Source organism: Pyrgilauda ruficollis, unplaced genomic scaffold (genome assembly GCF_017590135.1).
Source record: "Pyrgilauda ruficollis isolate IOZ18807 unplaced genomic scaffold, ASM1759013v1 scaffold19, whole genome shotgun sequence".
NCBI classification, from domain to species: domain Eukaryota; kingdom Metazoa; phylum Chordata; class Aves; order Passeriformes; family Passeridae; genus Pyrgilauda; species Pyrgilauda ruficollis.
Window position 1 is genome coordinate 4,526,437 of NW_024518095.1, and position 17,573 is coordinate 4,544,009.

The window sequence follows — 17,573 nt, forward strand, 5'->3', positions numbered from 1 at the left end:
GAAAAACATACAGTTGTTACAGGTGTTGGTGACTTGCACTCTGTGTGCATGTGTATTCTTAATAAGAACATTTCTAGTTATTTGGGGAACTTGCAGTAGGTTTGATATTAGAATTGGAGGCTACCTTTTCTAATTTCTAGTTGGTAATTTTATTTTATTTGTCGTGGGAATTTACATAAGAAGAAAGTTTTCTATGCAGTATTTCCAGGCAGTGAATTTTCTCTTGGTTAGTGCTTGTCTTTCACAAGCAGTGTCTTCCACGTGACTTATTTTGTCTGTGTGATACGGTTTTTGTTTGGGTGGCATACAGAAGAGCAGCAGTGTTCATGTATTTTGGATGTACTTTCAAGATTTAAAAAGATCAGCAGTAAGAAGCACAGACATCTGCCCGAAACGGACACTTCTGACCCTTGGAATGTAACATCTTGAATATGTCAGGTTTTTCTAAAGTAGGATTGCTAAGGAGAAGCATTAGCAGCAGTTTAGAACATCATTTTTTGCTGTTGAGATTTTAATCTTGTGTTTAAACTCTTGACTCTGCTTATCTCAATCTTCAAAGTAAAATTTCCTTCAAGCCTTGAAAGCTGTTTTACTAGGCTATCCCTTTCATTTCCGCTGCTGATTTGTTGGCCCTTCTGAAGGCATGGAGCTGCCTTATCTGAATCTGAAGTGCTCCTTGATTCCTTTTCTCATGGTACAGTCTTCGCTTGTGACTCTCACAAGTAGAATGTGTGAACATTAGAGAAGTTAATATTTATTTTAGGATTTCAGAATGTATTTCATGGCATTGTTTAGCTTTGAGTTACTCTGTTATTTTTGATTTTCATTTTTCTTCTTTTATCTGTTTTATCCTCTGGTATGTTTCATTTCAGCTTTTTAGAAGCTTCTGATCATGTGTGATCATTTAGGACTATAAAACCTCTATCATTGTAGAGCATTCTTGACATGTTACTGCACTACAAATGTAATGCAACATCCATCTTAAAGTCTCCTTATTTATTAGCCAGATGGGCAGCAAATTGCCCCAAAAGTGGAAGAAATGAAAATTTCATTAGGCAGTGAGAACTGTATGGTTAACTTCCAGTTCCAAAAGTTTACTCCAGGTGTTGTGTATATCTGTCTTTTCATGGAGATGTGCAAATCCTTTCTTTTCAAGTATATTGTATTTTTAAAAATATCCCAAATTCCTTCCATGTGGACTGGATATAAGAGAGTGCCTTAAATGTAGAAGTTTTAAGTATAAAAAAATTCAGCTAAATATGGTATGTTTTCTTCAGTGTGGTAGAAGGCTGTGCGAAACAAATTTGCTTGAATTCTTTCATATATGAAATCAACTTTCTTCTGAGTAAAACTAGAAAAGTATTTATGCAGAAAGTTGACATTTCTTACCTCAATGATATTATGCCTGTAAATAATTAGTATTTAATTTTTCTTTCTAGCATTTCATCTAGATAGAAGAAATTCACCACCGAACAGCTTGACACCATGTCTAAAGATTCGCAATATGTTTGATCCAGTTATGTAAGTAAAAACAGTTATCTGTCTGTATTTCTGCATTCTTTTGGAAGAGTCCATTTCTTACCTCTGAGAGGGATTTGGAAGAAGTGAAGAAACGTGAACATGTTGAAAAAAACAGGTTGTAAAAAAAATGTTTCTCTTAACATCTATGAGAAGATATAAAAAATCTTAACCCTCTGTCTTCTGTCCTTCATTGCATTGCTTTGTGTCTTTGGCTCACTTCTTGAAAGATGTGGCATATAGTCAAACTATTTGGGGCAATGACTGATCTTTCTCCATTAATTAAATTTGTAAATGTTCAATTGTATCAACTGACAGAGGCGACTCATGTGGCCTGACAACAGATTGTAAATTTCTAGTCTTGTTCAATATTCTGAAGTATTTGGACAGCTACAAAGCTTGCATAGTTTGCATTTAAAATGCTGAATTGAAATAATTTATTACTTTATGGCACTGAGGCTGCCTAATTTTGAAGCAAATGGATTTTTGTAGTGGGAACAAATTAGTGCTGCCTACTGACTTCTAATGCTCATGTAATTCTCATAATTCTGAAGTATGTACTGGGTATGAATAAGTAGCAAGCTTTGTTTCATGTACCAAGAGCTAAGGAAAAATAATTAATTTTTTTGGTAGTCTTTTAAATCTTCGTTCGCTCCACTATTCTGTTATATCCCCTTTGGCTCTGGAGTAGATCATGGTAGGAGTTCGGAACTAACACAGAGGTTATGACAGATAATCCTGTATAAGCTTTGAAGTGTCTTTGTCCACTGTAAAAAGATACAGGGACTCCAATAACTTCTCTGGAGTAAATTATTCCTTAATGTGATTATACAAGGGAAAATTACAGATGCTGTGTCTTACAAGGGTACGTGTGAGATGCTACCTCAATAATACAACCCATTGATTAGGACAGGAAGTAAGGGAGGACATCAGAGTATGGACACAAGTGATTGCAAAGTTTGGATGTATTTATTCAGCCTTTTTTCTAGCCACACTTAATTTAGTTTAGTTCCTTGCCTTATTAACTGAAAGGCTGTTGGTTAATTTAGGTGAAGAAAGTGTTACCCCTAGCATAGAGAAGTACTTCAAAAACCTTTTCGCAATGTCTTTAAGATTTAATGTCTGGTCAAAGACACCAGCTTCTGTGGCTTCTATAATAACTTTCAGGTTGCAGTAGGGTGAGCAAGACTGAAATTTCAAGGGTTGTTCTTGAAGCAAATTGATCCTCCTGTAGGAGGATTAAAACATGAGATTTGCAGAGAATTTTAAGTGACATCAACATCCTTCTTGTCTTTGCTTCAAAGAAGACTTTGTGAGCTGTATTGGTTAGTTTGAGTGGTACTGAAATAGTCACTGTAATATTTCTTGGTATGTTGTATTGGTTACTTTCCTGTTTCAGAATGTTAGCAGTTCAAAATGTCTGTTGTTAATGGAACTAATTACTGAGATGTTATTTTTGTCAGGACAGTCTCCCTTTTTAACCTATATCTTTGCTGTAAGCGTCAGTGTTTTTCAGTACTGACCTAGTCCATGTCCAACAGGTGCATTAAAAAGCCCCCACATTTATAGACTAGGAGTTTTTGTGTTTTGACACTCGTCTTTAGTGCCTATGTCCAGTCAGCTATTTTGAACGTTGTGACTTCTAATACATTGACTTTTTGTAGACCTTTTCTTTTGGAAGTTGACCTAGCTCCATTACTGGACTGCTGGATTACATTCGTAGTGGGCTACTTCATGCAATTCTCTATTGTACTCCCTAGTACATTCTTCTTCTGTGAGCTGTCTTTCAGAGGACTGTGGCTTAAGGAAATAGTTCTTATCATACCCTTGGAATTATCTTAAAGAAAACACAAACAGAAATCCAAAGCCCTCAGTGCAAGACAAACTGTATTATTAGTCTGCTTGTGTCATTAGAGGAAGGAGGCTTATGTTCTTGTTCCAGACCTGAAAGGGATGAATACTTTCATCCACCTAAAACCACCTAAAACATAGAATGTACCAGTGTCTGTGATTAGATTGTCAAGTACTGTTTTGACGTTTGCTGTGGGTGCAAGGTATGTTTAACAAAACTAGTTTTTTAGCTGCTCTTACAGTGACTGTATACTAACAATAATTACTTGTTTTGACGTTTGCTGTGGGTGCAAGATATGTTTAACAAAACTAGTTTTAGCTGCTCTTACAGTGACTGTATACTAACAATAATTACTGAATTCCTTTCGGTGATTGCACCAGTAGCTGTTAGAAGCAGCCCCATGAAACAGGTCTTTTTTCTTGACCTGAGAATCATCTGGGAATATACTGGTTAACTTGTTTTTATTAATGTTAGCACAGCAAATAATCAGCTCTCTACTGCCAAAAGTCAAGGAGGAATCATATCGGGGAACAAATTGTCCAACTTGTTCACTTGTACATTGTGAACCCTCACATCACAGCATCAGACTTTGTTGTGTGTTCTAGACATTTACTATGCAACGCAGAAGCATGTTTTTTTAACTATTAGTCTAAGCACCACTTGGATAAGCCCATTTTAGGACAACACCCCACCCCCCAAACAGAGGTTATTCCTTTTGATTTGTAGGGTTGAATTGTCTAAAGTGGACTGTAGGAGCCAATTTACAGTGTATTCAGTAGGAAAAGTACTTAATCTGTCCCAGAGACATTTACCAGAAAATTATGAAGTTACAGAGAAACCAGACTCAGTAGGGAAGTATGAGGATGTTGTGAATGTTTAAAAAAGTATGTAATCCCTTAAATCTTATATTGTTTGCCTAGGGAAATAGGTGATCACTGGCATCTAGCAATTCAAGAAGCAATCTTGGAGAAGTGCAGTGATAATGATGGAATTGTTCATATCGCTGTAGACAAAAATTCACGTGAGGTGAGTGTCTTTCCAGTAACATCTTAATACTTTGTTCATCCTTTTCAGCTGTACTTGCAAAAAACCCAAATCCCTCTTTCTCTTACTTAGGGCTGTGTATATGTCAAGTGTCTCTCCCCGGAGTATGCTGGAAAGGCTTTCAAGGCATTACATGGCTCTTGGTTTGATGGTAAGGAATGGGAGTTTATAACAAAAGATGGGTAGAAATTACCCATGGGTGCAGCTGGAGTTTTTTTAAATGGTGAAATGTTTTGTAAAGTATTGAGCAGTAAAAAAAAAAAAACCCAACCTAATTTTGATGTAATGACATACTTGTGTTTTACATCCCGAAGCAAAATGCAGCAATACTGAACTAGAAGGTTTCTCTTTTCCTGTTTCTTTGCCTCATAGGAAAGCTGGTAACAGTAAAATACCTGCGACTAGATCGGTATCATCATCGTTTTCCCCAGGCTCTTACTTGTAACACTCCACTGAAGCCATCAAACAAACACATGAACTCTATGTCACATCTGCGTCTTCGGACAGGCACAACTAATTCTCAGGGAAGTTCCTGAGAAAACTTTCTACAACTGCTAGGACTGTTACTTGCAACAGGAATGTTCCTGTTTGGCCGCCGTCTTCCTTTTTTAGTGCTTTTTGTATGTAATACTTTAAAGAATTAAATAAAAGTTTGAACGTTCCAGAAGTCTTGTTTCCAAAGGGACTTAGCAATGAGGCAGTAATACTGAGCTGACAAAAAAGGAAAAACAAGTTGTTTCATGAAGTTTTCTGGGGCTATAGTAAACCGATGCATTTAAGTTTTGCATGAGGAATACCGATTTCATTATACATTTGCAGATGTGGTGACGTATTTTTGCACCAAGAAGTGTTTTTGCTAATACAAAAGCATGGAGAAAAGAAGACTTCCTGTATTTCCATAGTTTCCTGTGAAATAATCTTGTGGGTATTTTGTAACAAGCAACCTACAGTTCCTGATGGTGAATAAGTTTAAAAAAAAAAATTCAGTCAATATTAGTTTTTGTTGCTATATAAGAATCTTTTTCTGCAGCTGGGGTATGGGGAAAATGAATTTGGCATTAGTGGTTGCATATCAATGTGAGGGAAGATGAACTGATTGCGGATGTACTGGGTTTTGTATATAAATGTAAATGCTGGTGGTGGCAAAAAGGGTTGTGTTCTGTGAGGATGTCTGCGTCGAAGCAGCAAATAAGCTTCCTATTTTATTCAAAACCTATTGTTTTATATGGTTTTGGCTGTACCATGACAAGAGGCCAAATACTTAAAAATGTTGGCTACAGGTTAAATATCTTTTATAGGTTTTATATAAAATACCTGACTGATTTTGTGTGAAAGGTCTGATACCAATTGTAATGAATTCAAATTTGTGAGCAATAAAGAAGCAATTGGCAGATACTGGACAAATATTTTGTGAAAAGCTGTATTTATTATTACAAGTGTCAGGGCTGTGACAAAATACCATTGGATTAAATGACATTCCCAGTATATTATAACATGTTTTAATTATCCATTTATATGTTAAAATTTTAAAATTCCTTCCTTGCAACAATTTTGGCTCATGCAAACTAGTGCAGCTGACAGTAAATCTTGTGATTCCAAGCTTGTAAATTTACTAATGTTTACCTAGAAGTACAAAATTGTTGCTGAGAAGCTTAGTTGCAAATCTAAGATTATTGGCTTTACTAATCCCCACTCCTACAACCATTTTACCTAGTTATCCAGCTGAACATCCTGTAGGAAGTGAGACTGGGAGCACACCAGTCCCACAAATTTTACTGAAACTCACTTTACTTTGTAGATATGATGGATCTGCAGCATGAACTTGCACAAATAATGCACGTTTTTCTTACAGTTAAGTAAACATGATGCACACTATTCTGCAACAGGAAAATCCTATTGTGCCTTACCTTTGTGCTTTTGTGGGCACCATGTTTATTATTGGAGAGTTTGTTAACTGAAAAATTTTAAATCCTCGGTTTTGTCTCAGATGCTAATGAATGAGTATATATAATATATAATCAGCCATGCAGAATTCTACTTACCAAGGACAAGTACATATTTTTGATGGGTAAGTGGATTGTGCCAGGTCTGGTAGATTTTTGATGAGTTTTATTATATACATATATGTATATGTATAATATACATGTATATGTATTATATATATGTATATAAACTAATTTGTTGTATTTGATGTGCATCATAGTGATTTGTTAACCTGACCTTAGTGACCCCATCTTGTGACCTGTTGCAAGAGTGAATGTAAAAATAGCTGTGGCATTTTAAAAGGTCGCCTCGATGCAAATGCATCTATCTTGCTTCTAAGATATATTTCTTGTAAACACTGTACATTTTAATTGTAATATGTACTATTATGCAGCTTATTTTACCTTAAACTGTTAAGTTGACCGATATCCCTTCCTGCAAGACAGGGGAATATGTATAATATCTGAACATTTGAGAAAAATCAGATGTTTGTTGTAACTTGTTACCCTATCCTGTAAAAACAAACAAAAAACCAAACCAGACTCGAATTAAAGGTTTATTAGGGGTTTTTATATGTGTCTCACCTTCTAGATATTTGGGTGTCTCTGACTCAAATGCTTTTCTTATCTGGGGTGGAGGGGGAGGTTGATTTGTTACAGCCTCATAACTAATTTTTAGTATTTGTTAGGATGTGAAGGTGCTGCCATGAGCTGACACAGACAGCTGAGTTTCACTTAACTGCCAGCTTGACTTTTGTCCTGGTTTTGTACACAGGGAGTGCAGAGACATTACCTTGCTTCCTAAGTCATGGACGTGCCGTGTTGTCTCTTCCCTGTTAAAGGACAGGGGTGAAAAGCTTTAACCTTGTGCTTTCAGCCTCTTTCTTGTATTTTGAGGTACAAAGAGTCATGAAAGAGATTTTGGTAGAGAAGAGGTTGGCTTTTTTTCCTGTCATTATCTTCTGCTACTTGAGAACTGTTTTAGTGACGGGTTGAAGGTTTGGGGGGTAGGAGGAACAAACAATAGTGTGTACGTCCCTTATTTACATTCATTTGTCCCGCATACGTGTACGTGTCCCGTGAGGACGGGGAGCAGGAGGAGGAAGAAGTTTGATGTCGTTCAGTTCCCTCCTTTCTGGAAGCTGGGCACGGTGGGCCCCGAGCGCTGCGGTAGTTTCGGGCCGGTGCTAACGCGAGGAGCAGGCTCCGGCTGGGAGCCGCGGCCCGGAGCCGCTGCGGCGCTGGCAGCGCTGTCCGCGCTCCCGGCCGGCGCCGCGCCGGCAGCTGAGGGTCACGGCAGCGCCGGCTCCTCTCGGCCGGGGCTCTTGGACCGTCTCTTTAAAGGGGCGAGGAGCCGCTTCGCCGGCCTGCCCGAAGCGCACCCTTTAACCCTTAAGGACAGAGCACTTCGGCCGTGCCGCGGCGGCGGGACGGGGGAGGGTCCCGGCCCCGGGTCGTGCCGGGCGTGCGGCGGGAGTCTCCCGGCTCCATGTTCATATTTGGCGTTGGCCGCCGGTGCCCAGGAATTTCCCGTCATGCTCCCCGGGCGGCGGGCCCGTCACTGCGCTCCCGCGGGGCGGGGGGGCCGGGGCCGCTCGCTCGCTCCCTCGGGCCGCTCCCATGCGCGCTGCGCCGCCGCCGCTGCTCCCCGCGCTCTGCTTGGCGCTGGCGGCCGCCGCAGGAGCCGCAGGTAGGAACCGCAGGTAGGAGCTGCGCCCGGCCCCCCGCCTCCACACCGGCCCCCCTGCCGTGCCGCGGGGAGGGGCCCCGGCGGCGCGGGGGGCCGGGCCGGGCCGGGCCGCACCTGCCGGGACCGCGGCGGGAGCGGAGGGGAGCGAGTCGGTGCTGAGGGGGACCCCGCGGGCCCTGCTGGCGGCCGAGAGGGGGGCTGGGGTCGGGGGTCGCTCGGGTCGGTCCCCGTGTCACCGAGCGAACCCCTGACAGCGCTCGTCACCGCCGCATCCCGGCCGCATCCCGGCCGTGCCGTTCCCGTGGCCGCCGCAGCGCCTGGACCCTGGCGCGGCGCAGCCCCGGGCTGCGGGTGTCCTGCGCGGCAGCTGGAGCTCCTGGCTCAAACGGGGTGCACAGCAGAATAGCTGGCTCGGGAAAGCCGCGCTTGACCAAGTGCGTAATGAGTGCAGTTCAGCCGCGATCCCCAGCTCGGTAAATTGTGCAGCGCTAGGTCAAAAAAGGAGCTTAAACTTCACAAATGAGCTGAGAATTTGGTTGTGTTTTTCTGAGGAAGCTCAGTGCGTTCGCTGACTGGGTTTGTTTGGTGTTACTCTTCTGACAGGTACAATCGATGCAAAGGATGAAGTATAATTTATTTCTTATGGCCCCCTTCCCAAGTTGATGTAGCTGTACTTGGTTCATCATAATATTCCTAGAAACAGAAATGAGACTTAATTAAGCTTCCTGTAGTATTTGACAAATTAGCTATAAATGCTGTCTTTCCTGCTTGAGCTGAATTTTCAGTCATCACCCTCTTAGCTCAAAGACCGTCTGAAGGCACAGTGATCTCAAACAAGCATAGCTGTGCATTAAAAATGCCAAATCTAACAGTAGTTATCTACAGATAAGGCCAAATGTCAACTGTTAGCTAGTGATAAATGCTGTAAGGTAGTCTTAGTGTTCCGACCCTAAACACAGCATTTAGGAAAGTATAGAGCCTTACATTATATATGTCATGCTTTTAGTCTTTCTCTGTTGTTGCTATTAAAACTGAAGATGTGCTCTCTGGACAGATAGAAGAATGAGAAATCTGCAGTAGCCAGATACTTTGCCTTACTGATACGGCTCGCTTATGGCCAATCACCTGTAAATGGAACAGCGATCTCCGCTCCCACTATATCATAGTGCCACTCATTTGAATCCAGAATTTAAGGCTTAGAATTTGTCCTGCTTATGTTCTTGCCCTTGCTGAGTAGACACAAGCACTTTCTGTCTTATTTGCTGATGATTCCCAACTTTTTGTTACGTTGCTGCGTGCCTTTGCAGTTCGTCATGATTCCTTGTCTGCCAAATTTGGTTGGTAACAGTGCCCTTTGAGTCTGATTCTGGGAGTAGTTTCCATGTGGCTTGTCATCTTAATCAGACGTTTGCTCATAGTTTCTAAAAGAATCTCCTGCCTCATTTTAGACATGGCTTATTTTAGAACAGTATTTTTCAACTGTCTTTTAAAATTTATGTAGGGAATTAACTATGGTTAGCAACTTAACCAGAGTTACAAAATAGTCCTAGGATTCTGAGATTAAAAAAGGATTTTTTAAAAAAATAAAGTTCTGCATTGCTTTGTTAAAACCGGTAAAATTAGTGATGTTAAACAATATATAGTTCAGTCCAGAATGTGGTTGGTCAGTCCTTTTCCCATCTGATGTGCCTTGGATCTTAATAATACACATTTGGAATGATCTTTTAGGAGGAAAAAAAACCAATTCTATTTTTCTTCCAAAAGCGCAATCTTTAAAAAGAATGCCTTTGTAGATGGGGTAATGTTTCTATATTTGGTAGCAAAGCCATATAAAGTAGTTGATCCTAGACAAAAATAAAGTCTTTTGACTGAATGACCTTGCTCATTTTTCCAAGTGGTAGCAGTTACACGCTCTCACAGGAGTTAGTTAATTTAGATGTTTATGTCAGTACATGCTGTAAGAATTCCTTATTTTTTGTTTGTACATACCATATTAATTCCTTACAGCTGTTTGGTAAGGGCCAGCTTGCATGTGAGGGAAGTATTTGGTCCTTTGCCCTGTTATTTATGAAGGTATGGGAGGATCTTGTTTACCTACTCATGTTTTGTCAGCTTTGTAAGCTGATACTTGTTTCTGTATCATTGGAGATCCAGCCTATTTATTACATTGGAAATGCTAGAAAATAGAATTTCTGTATTAGGTGGATTGTTAACGGTTCTTCTGTTATTTATTTTAAAAGATGGGGTAATAAGAGTCCGTAGGGGGAGAGAAGAAATCACACTGTTAAGGATTTAATCTTCTCAGACAGAAGGTTAAGAAGTCTGCCTGTCTTCATCTGACTGGCATTGCTACAAGCCAGCAATGCAGTAAAGCCATCCAATTTGGAGATAGCTTTGTTGAGCTGCATAATTCAAGTGAGTGTGTCCTCATTACAGAGCAACTCTTCAGCTACACACGGCATTATATTAGTCATAGGTAGGGAAAATGACCTTATTTTCCCCTTTCTATTTTTCTTTCTCATTAAAAGCTGCAGTTTGAGGAGCACCCAGGCTATGTATGAACTTAAGCTTTGGAGGCTTTAACTGATAGGAAAGTGGGATAAACATTGGCCTAATTGTAGCTGAGTCTTGCTCTAGTTTAAGGGCTCCTTAGCCAAAAGACCCCCACACAGACCCTCAAATTCCTGGTGTGTTTATGACATTATACTTAGGAATTGCTGTTGAATAAAATCAGGTGTGGATTTATCTTTCCCTGAGTAACTCTGAAGTTGGTATGCTTATTTTGGAACAAACTACAAGGCTAGGCAGAAATAGGGTGTTTCTTGCTCAGGAGTAATCATGTCCATACATGGAGTTATTTCAAGGTTACTTCCTCCAAATAAACAGGGGTCTTTTAAACAGAACAACAAAAAACCTGAGAGCTTTTGGGGCCTTTTTTCTTTTTTTTTTTGTATGTATGTGTCTCATAGAGTAAGAAGTGGCTACAGGCTAGCTTTCCCTTCCCTTACTCACCTTGCTTTGGTAGGATTTACTGTTACCTTTTCAGAGGCTTCATTTCCCTCAGAAGGATCTTTGGTTCTCAGTGAGAAATTAATACGTACTAGCTTAAAAAAATAAAAGCACAAACCCAAAGATTTAAGTCCTTCTCTGTGGTATTTTGTGAATGTATAACCAGCTCTCAGTGTTTTTAAGTAATTTTCAACTAACCACTTAAGAAAAGGAAGGAAACACATACTGCAATATTAATTTCTACCAGAAGCTGAAGAATGTCATTGTGTATTTTAACAGGGATTTTTGTGTCTTTAGTCTGTGAAGATGCTGATCTGTATTTTTTGCATTAAAATAGGGTAGAAGAATTCTTTGGGAGCCCCATTTATGGTGAGGTAATTGGAAATTAAAATTTATCTGCTTAGCTTCAGCCTTCTGGTTCTCATTTAGCAACCTCAATTCAGCATTATCTGAAAACCACGCAATCTAGCAACTGGAACTGGGAATAAAGAGGCTTTTTGCAATAAGGACTTTAAGATCTGAGGAATTGAACTACACTTGCCCAAAACAGGCAAGAACAATACTTACACTTATAAGGTGCTAACACAGTTTTGCTGTACTCACAGACTTAAATTATAGTTTAGCATTGTTTTGTAAAATAATTAATAGTATAAATACTTCTTTATTTCCAGAAAGTTTTGGATTTAAACATGATTCAGCTTTTGGGTCTTACACAGACAAAGTCTAAGGACAGGACTTCTGCAGAGGTCCCTAGTTTGCTTTTTCCTGTCAGTAGCATCTGAACATCAGGGTTGATGATTTCTTTGAACTGTGGGCAGCAGCTTAGCAAAATGCACATAGTGTGCTAACACACTGTTTTGTTGGGAAGTGTTACCTCATTCAAGGAATTTAAAGAGTAATGTCATGCATGGCATTTGGAAGTATTTCCCCATGGGTCTCTTTAGCTCTGTGTTCTTCCAAAAGGGGACAACGCCTTTACATTTCACCTGATGGAAAACAAATCCGTACCACCAGGGAACAACAATAGTCCTGATGGAATGTAGCTGCCAAATGCCACTTTCACTCTCACCACACAATGAAAATGGAAAAATAATTCAACACATGGAACCTTAGCAGCTTCCTGGGGAAGTGAACCATGCCAGTTGTTGCCAAAAGGAAACAGCCCACAAAGTGTTCCTTCTGGCTGAGGGATTGCCCTGTTCTTGTTCCTCTCCATTCCCCAGATTGTGGTTCTCAGGGAAATCTGCAGGCGAGGCTGTTCCAGATGCCTGCACAGAGAGTGTAGGTGATTTTAACAACTTCTAGGACCTTCAAGGTGGATTGGTGGGTGGGAGCCACATGGATGTGTGGAACTCTTTCAGTTCATGCAGCACAGTAAGTTTGGCCTTGGTTTTCCTACAGCTGGTTCAAGAGCAAGCATTGGCTTGATATAAAGTTGCTCAGTTGGCCAAGAAAAATGGTTGAATATACAAGCAGTCTTTGTCACCTGGGTCAGATTGTCACCATCCTGCTGCTGAGACCAAGCTTGATATTCAACATTAAACCAATGCAGATCCACCCTAATGTGTCCTGATGATGAACAGCCAGAGCTTACACTCTAGTTCAAGTCAAATTTGTACTAATGGGTGATTCAGCAGTGCAGTGATCCAATCTGCACGGCGCTGAAACCAAGGCTTGCAGGTCAGATTGGTTGGGCTTCCACTCCTGCACACCAACAGCACTGTCAGTAGCCATAGCACAAGTGTGGGAGAGAAATGGGAATAAGACAGGAGCAGATGCTTTGGCTGCCAGCTCAGGGACAGGTGGAAAACTAGAGGTGAATCAGTCAACTGTGTGAAGTTACAGCCCTGAGATGCAAATTCAGGAGCAGCTCTGCAAATAAAATTATTTGAGTTTTCTATAGCATTATAATCTCTGCTTTTGAATGGCTGCAGAAAAGGAAATTCAGCCTTGTTGGTCAAAGACTTAATATTTAACTGCTATGTACTTTTAGACTGTATCTTCATTTTTTCTTTTTTTTTTTTCAGAATTAAAATCAGTGCTTCATCAGATTTTGTGTGTACATGGTGGAAAAATACACTGTGCAGACAGCACATCTCTTAACATCTCTTTTCCTGAGAGAAAGCAAATTGTCTGTGTATGTGCTTGTTCTGTGTACTCCTGCTTTTACTTAAAGGCAAGCTCACGAAAGGGACAAGATCTTGTAGCAAATTAGTGGCTCACTGGGGAAAGGACCCACCATATGCTCCTGGTATCTGAACTGCTACCTGGCATCCCTCATCCAAAAACACAAGGCAGCTTTGCTACTCGCCTCTGAACTTCAGAGAGGTTTGTACCAACTTATTCTAGCAGTTGTTGAACCATGCTGGGAAGGATTACAATAGATATTTTGTAAGACTCTAGGCTCTTCTCATGAAGTCTTAAAATGTGAAATATGGTAGCTGTCTGGGGAAAAACAAGCCCTTTTTGTTGCTCAGTTACATGTGAATTACAGACCAGTACATTTTGCTCTAATGACAGTCAAGTAATAACTGTGGCAGTAATAAAGACAGTATAATAGCTGAGTGATGTAATGCTATTTAAGATGAGAGGAAGATTTTCAGAGCATTATCCCATTTCCACAATCACTCTTGTAGACTAAACAAGCCAAGTGCTTAAAAGTTTTTTACAGGGATTTGGCTTTCTGAACCACTCTTTTTGTTTTTACTTCTCCTCTGGGCTTTGCTCAACTGTTTCTGCCCTACAGCCCAAACCAGAAGCATATTACAACTGATACCTCACTGCTACTGAGCAGACCAGACTTCCTCCTCAGTCCCTCCTGTTATGTATTATGTTTCTCTTTTTTAATAAACTCCAGATCATTATCTGCCTTTTTTTTTTAATAGTTTCACACTGTTGGCTCAATTTATTGTCACTGTAACCTTGACATCCTTTTCTGCTGTACTGCTGCTAGTCTGGCATTCTTACTTTTGATTATTTTGTGCATTTGAAGATTTCTTTTAAAGTCCAAATGTGGTCCTTTGTACTGGACTGTATTGAATTTTATCTTGCTGGTTTTTGACCATTTCTCCAATCTATTAAGACCATCTTGAGTTCTGCTCAGCTCTTCGGGGTGTTTCACACTCCTTGCAGATTGGGTGTCTCTGCAGTTTTAGTAGGACTGCTTGCTGGGTTTTGACCCTGGTCAGTAGGAGAAGCGCTGAATGAATGTGGTTATTCCAGCAGCTCTGCACCTGTGATATAGGACCTTGATCCAAAAGAAAAGTGCTTTTCCAGATTGCTTTGTCTAAAAGTATTTTACATTTGAGGTCTGTTTGATTTGCTGCTTTCCTTCTGCCTGTAGAGTACCAGGAAACAAGGAAAGTATGTTAATTATGGGGTTAGATTTTGGCAAGTTTATCATGGTGGCTTACTGCTTTCTAATTTTCATTGTCTGTTTATAGATTGTTTAGTATTTTGTTTCAAAAGCTTTCTGTGTGTTGGAAATAGATTTATGGCCATGTAATTTACTAATCAGTCTTTTCTTCCTTTTTAAAAATGGATATTACCCTCTTCCTCTTGAGATTTTGTAAAGGCAAAAACCTTTCAAAAATCTTCCAAGGTACATGCTCTTTTCTGAACAATTCCCCCTCTTTATTTCCCAAATGCTTAGGATGAATTTCTTAATCTGTCAGAAGAGAAAGAGCAACCTCAAGGAAAGATTTCAGGCACACAGGACAGCTCCATCATCCTGGAATATAGTGATCAACATTAGCATGCCTAATTTCTGATAGTCTCATATTTATGCAGCTAGGGTACCTGAGGTGCAGTTCCTAAACATGAAATGGAAAGTTTGATAGACTTTGATAAAGATTTCTCTTAAAAAAAAAAAAAAAAGGTAGCTTTGGCAGCTCCAGTAACAATTTTTGTGCAGAGCAAGGTCTGCACAACAGATTAGAAGTTTCAAAGTAGTCACTGCAAGTACTTCAGGCAATTGCCTCTGCTGTTTCTTAAACAGTCCTATTTCCAACCTGATAATCTGATGTGTTGGTTTTATTTTCTTTGTATTGGGTTACAAAGTGTGAAATTAGGAGATGAGCTTAACTGATTATAGATTATGGATTATTAATTTTTTTATTTGCTTTGCCAAGCAACTACACAGAATTCAAACATATAGATAACTGTATGAGAATGTGATTTTTTTTTTCTGTACATACATACCAAGGCTATAAAAATAACATACTGAATAAATGTATCAGAATTCTAATCAGTAATTATCATTTCAAAAATGCTTCAGGTGGACATAGAGCTGGCATGTCCTTCATTGTTTTATCCTGATGGGGGATGCTGAAGGCTCTCACTGAGACGTGCTGAAGTGAGCTGCAGGAAAAGGGCCCTATCCTGGGGTGGGAGGCTCAGTTGCTGAGTTTTCATGCCCGAGGTCTGGGGCATGGCTGAGTTGCCAAGGAATTTCTAATGTCTTAGAGTGGTGTGAAATATCAGGACCAACATGGGAAAGAGGGGCCCTGATGGTTTAAGTGCAGGATTTTCTATTTTTGGAGCATGAGCCCAAGTAGGACAGAAACAAACTGCATTTTGGGGCAATGCTTAATGAAGTTCCTGACAGCTGGCTGTGGCAGGAGGGGCTGCCTGCAGGTGCCTGCTGCTGCCTCTGCTGAAGGAAGTGGAACAGATGTCATTTTTAGGGACAGATTATGTAAAGAAAACGTCAACATTTATCTTACAGTACTGATCCAGAGGAGAGATAAATTATAAAGCCTTGAAAGTAGCCAAAGGTTGAGGGAAGAGGAGAACGAAGTTAGTGGCTGCATTGTTGCCCTGTGCCACCCCAGCTGCACCAGCACTGCCTGGGGGGCTCCACACATGCCTGTGTGGCTGCTGCCAGGCCTGGCACTGCTGTAAGTCTGCTTTAACAGAGCAGGAGAAAATATTTATGGGTTTTTTCCCGAAGGTAAGTGCTTTTTGCACTGCAGAAAAGGTTTTGCATGGTTATTGCAAGTCCAGCTGGAGGGATATAGGATGAATATTTTTGCCTTTTGAATGAATGCATTTAGGGCTGGGAGATGTGGATTGACAAAAATGTAAAGTTTAGTAAATATTTTCAATCAATTAAAAGAGGTGGAAGAGACACCTTCGTGTTTTGGACACTTCGAAGAGGATTGAAGAGAAGGGAAATAATTTAAGCAAGTTTTGCTAGAATTAATACTTCTTTTGTTCAAGATTTGAAAAATAGCTTTAGGATGCCTAAAGGTGCAGATCCTTGTGCTGCAGAGACAGTGTAAATACATTTGGCTAATTAAAAAATAAAATGCTATGTTTGTGGATTTTAAAACTGCACTGGAATGAAAATCACAATTCAGCTCACAGATTTTACATAACATTTTTCATTGAAAAATTTTGTCTTTGGAAGCTATTCAGAGGCTGGAGCACCTCTTCTATTAAGGCAGGCTGAGAGAGCTGGATTTGTTCAGCTTTGAGAAGAAAAAGCTCTGGAGAGACCTTAGAGCCCCTTCCAGAACCTGATGGGGCTACGAGAGAGCTGGAGGGGAACTTGTTACAGGGGCCTGGAGTGACAGGACAAGAGGGAATGGCTTTAAAGTGGGAATAGGTTTAGATTAGATATTAGAGAGAAATTCTTGGCTGTGAGGGTGGTGAGGCGCTGGAACAGGTTGCCCAGAGAAGCTGTGGATGCCCCATCCCTGGCAGTGCTCAAGGCCAGGTTGGATGGGATTCTGAGCAACCTGGTCTAGTGGAAGGTGCCCCTGTCCATGGCAGAGGAGTTGGAACCAGATGATCTTAAAGTCTCTTCCAACCCAACCTATTCTGTGATTCTATGGCTCTGCGGCATTTTCTCTGGTAAGAAGGAGACCCTTGAATAAATTTTTTTTATCCCTGCAATTACCTAAATACAGGTAGATATACATATAATCTTGCTTATTAAATGGCAGAAAATTTGTGTAGTGGTCTTTATATTTGAATCAAATTTATTGTTGTTAGCACAGAAATAGTTTCCTTGCTCTCACTTTTCAGTCATTGACATTCAGTATTCACTCAAAGCTTAAGTTATAATCTTTCCTTACTTGCTGTTGTGTCTTCTCACTGCTATTCATAAAAATAAAAGTACAACCTTGACAAGAGAAGACTTAGGAGTTTCTGTTTTACTTGATGGTATTTTATTTTGTTATGTATTGGACATTTGAGGTTTTTTCAGCTGCATAAAGGTTCTTTGGATTTTGGTTGATAAATGATCCTATTGCAGTATGTAAGGCATTCTTTTATGTTTGTTTTTTTGGTTTTGTTTTTGTTTTTATTTGTGCAATGTCAGACCTTCTATATGCTATAATTTTTAAAAAATATTTTTGGATAAAAGGCTGAGGTTTTCTTGTATATTCATAAGGCTGCTCTGCATACCATCGTGACACAATCTGTGTGATCAAAGGTACATTTTTAAAGGATGCTTTTGTTCTGTTGACGTATG

At 40.1% G+C, this 17,573-nt stretch overlaps 2 protein-coding genes across 7 annotated transcripts in view; both read left to right on the top strand.

Moving 5' to 3' along the window:
- The window catches only part of LEMD3 (LEM domain containing 3), a 41,415-nt gene extending 34,448 nt beyond the window's left edge, over window positions 1-6,967 (top strand). The window contains exons 10-13 of one of the 2 annotated variants that reach the window (XM_041465573.1): window positions 1,440-1,521; window positions 4,291-4,396; window positions 4,487-4,565; window positions 4,787-6,967. In XM_041465573.1, coding sequence (XP_041321507.1) covers window positions 1,440-1,521; window positions 4,291-4,396; window positions 4,487-4,565; window positions 4,787-4,950 — 431 coding nt within the window. In that variant the 3' untranslated portion in view covers window positions 4,951-6,967. Of the gene's footprint in view, window positions 1-1,439; window positions 1,522-4,290; window positions 4,397-4,486; window positions 4,566-4,786 lie in introns of those variants that run through there. The other variant, XR_005954949.1, reaches the window with a different exon arrangement.
- Window positions 6,968-7,462: 495 nt separating this feature from the next.
- The window catches only part of MSRB3 (methionine sulfoxide reductase B3), an 80,851-nt gene continuing 70,740 nt past the window's right edge, over window positions 7,463-17,573 (top strand). The window contains exon 1 of one of the 5 annotated variants that reach the window (XM_041465576.1): window positions 7,463-8,086. In XM_041465576.1, the coding sequence (XP_041321510.1) occupies window positions 7,886-8,086 (201 nt within the window). In that variant the 5' untranslated portion in view covers window positions 7,463-7,885. Of the gene's footprint in view, window positions 8,100-13,138; window positions 13,424-17,573 lie in introns of those variants that run through there. The other 4 variants (XM_041465574.1, XM_041465575.1, XM_041465577.1 and 1 more) reach the window with 4 other exon arrangements.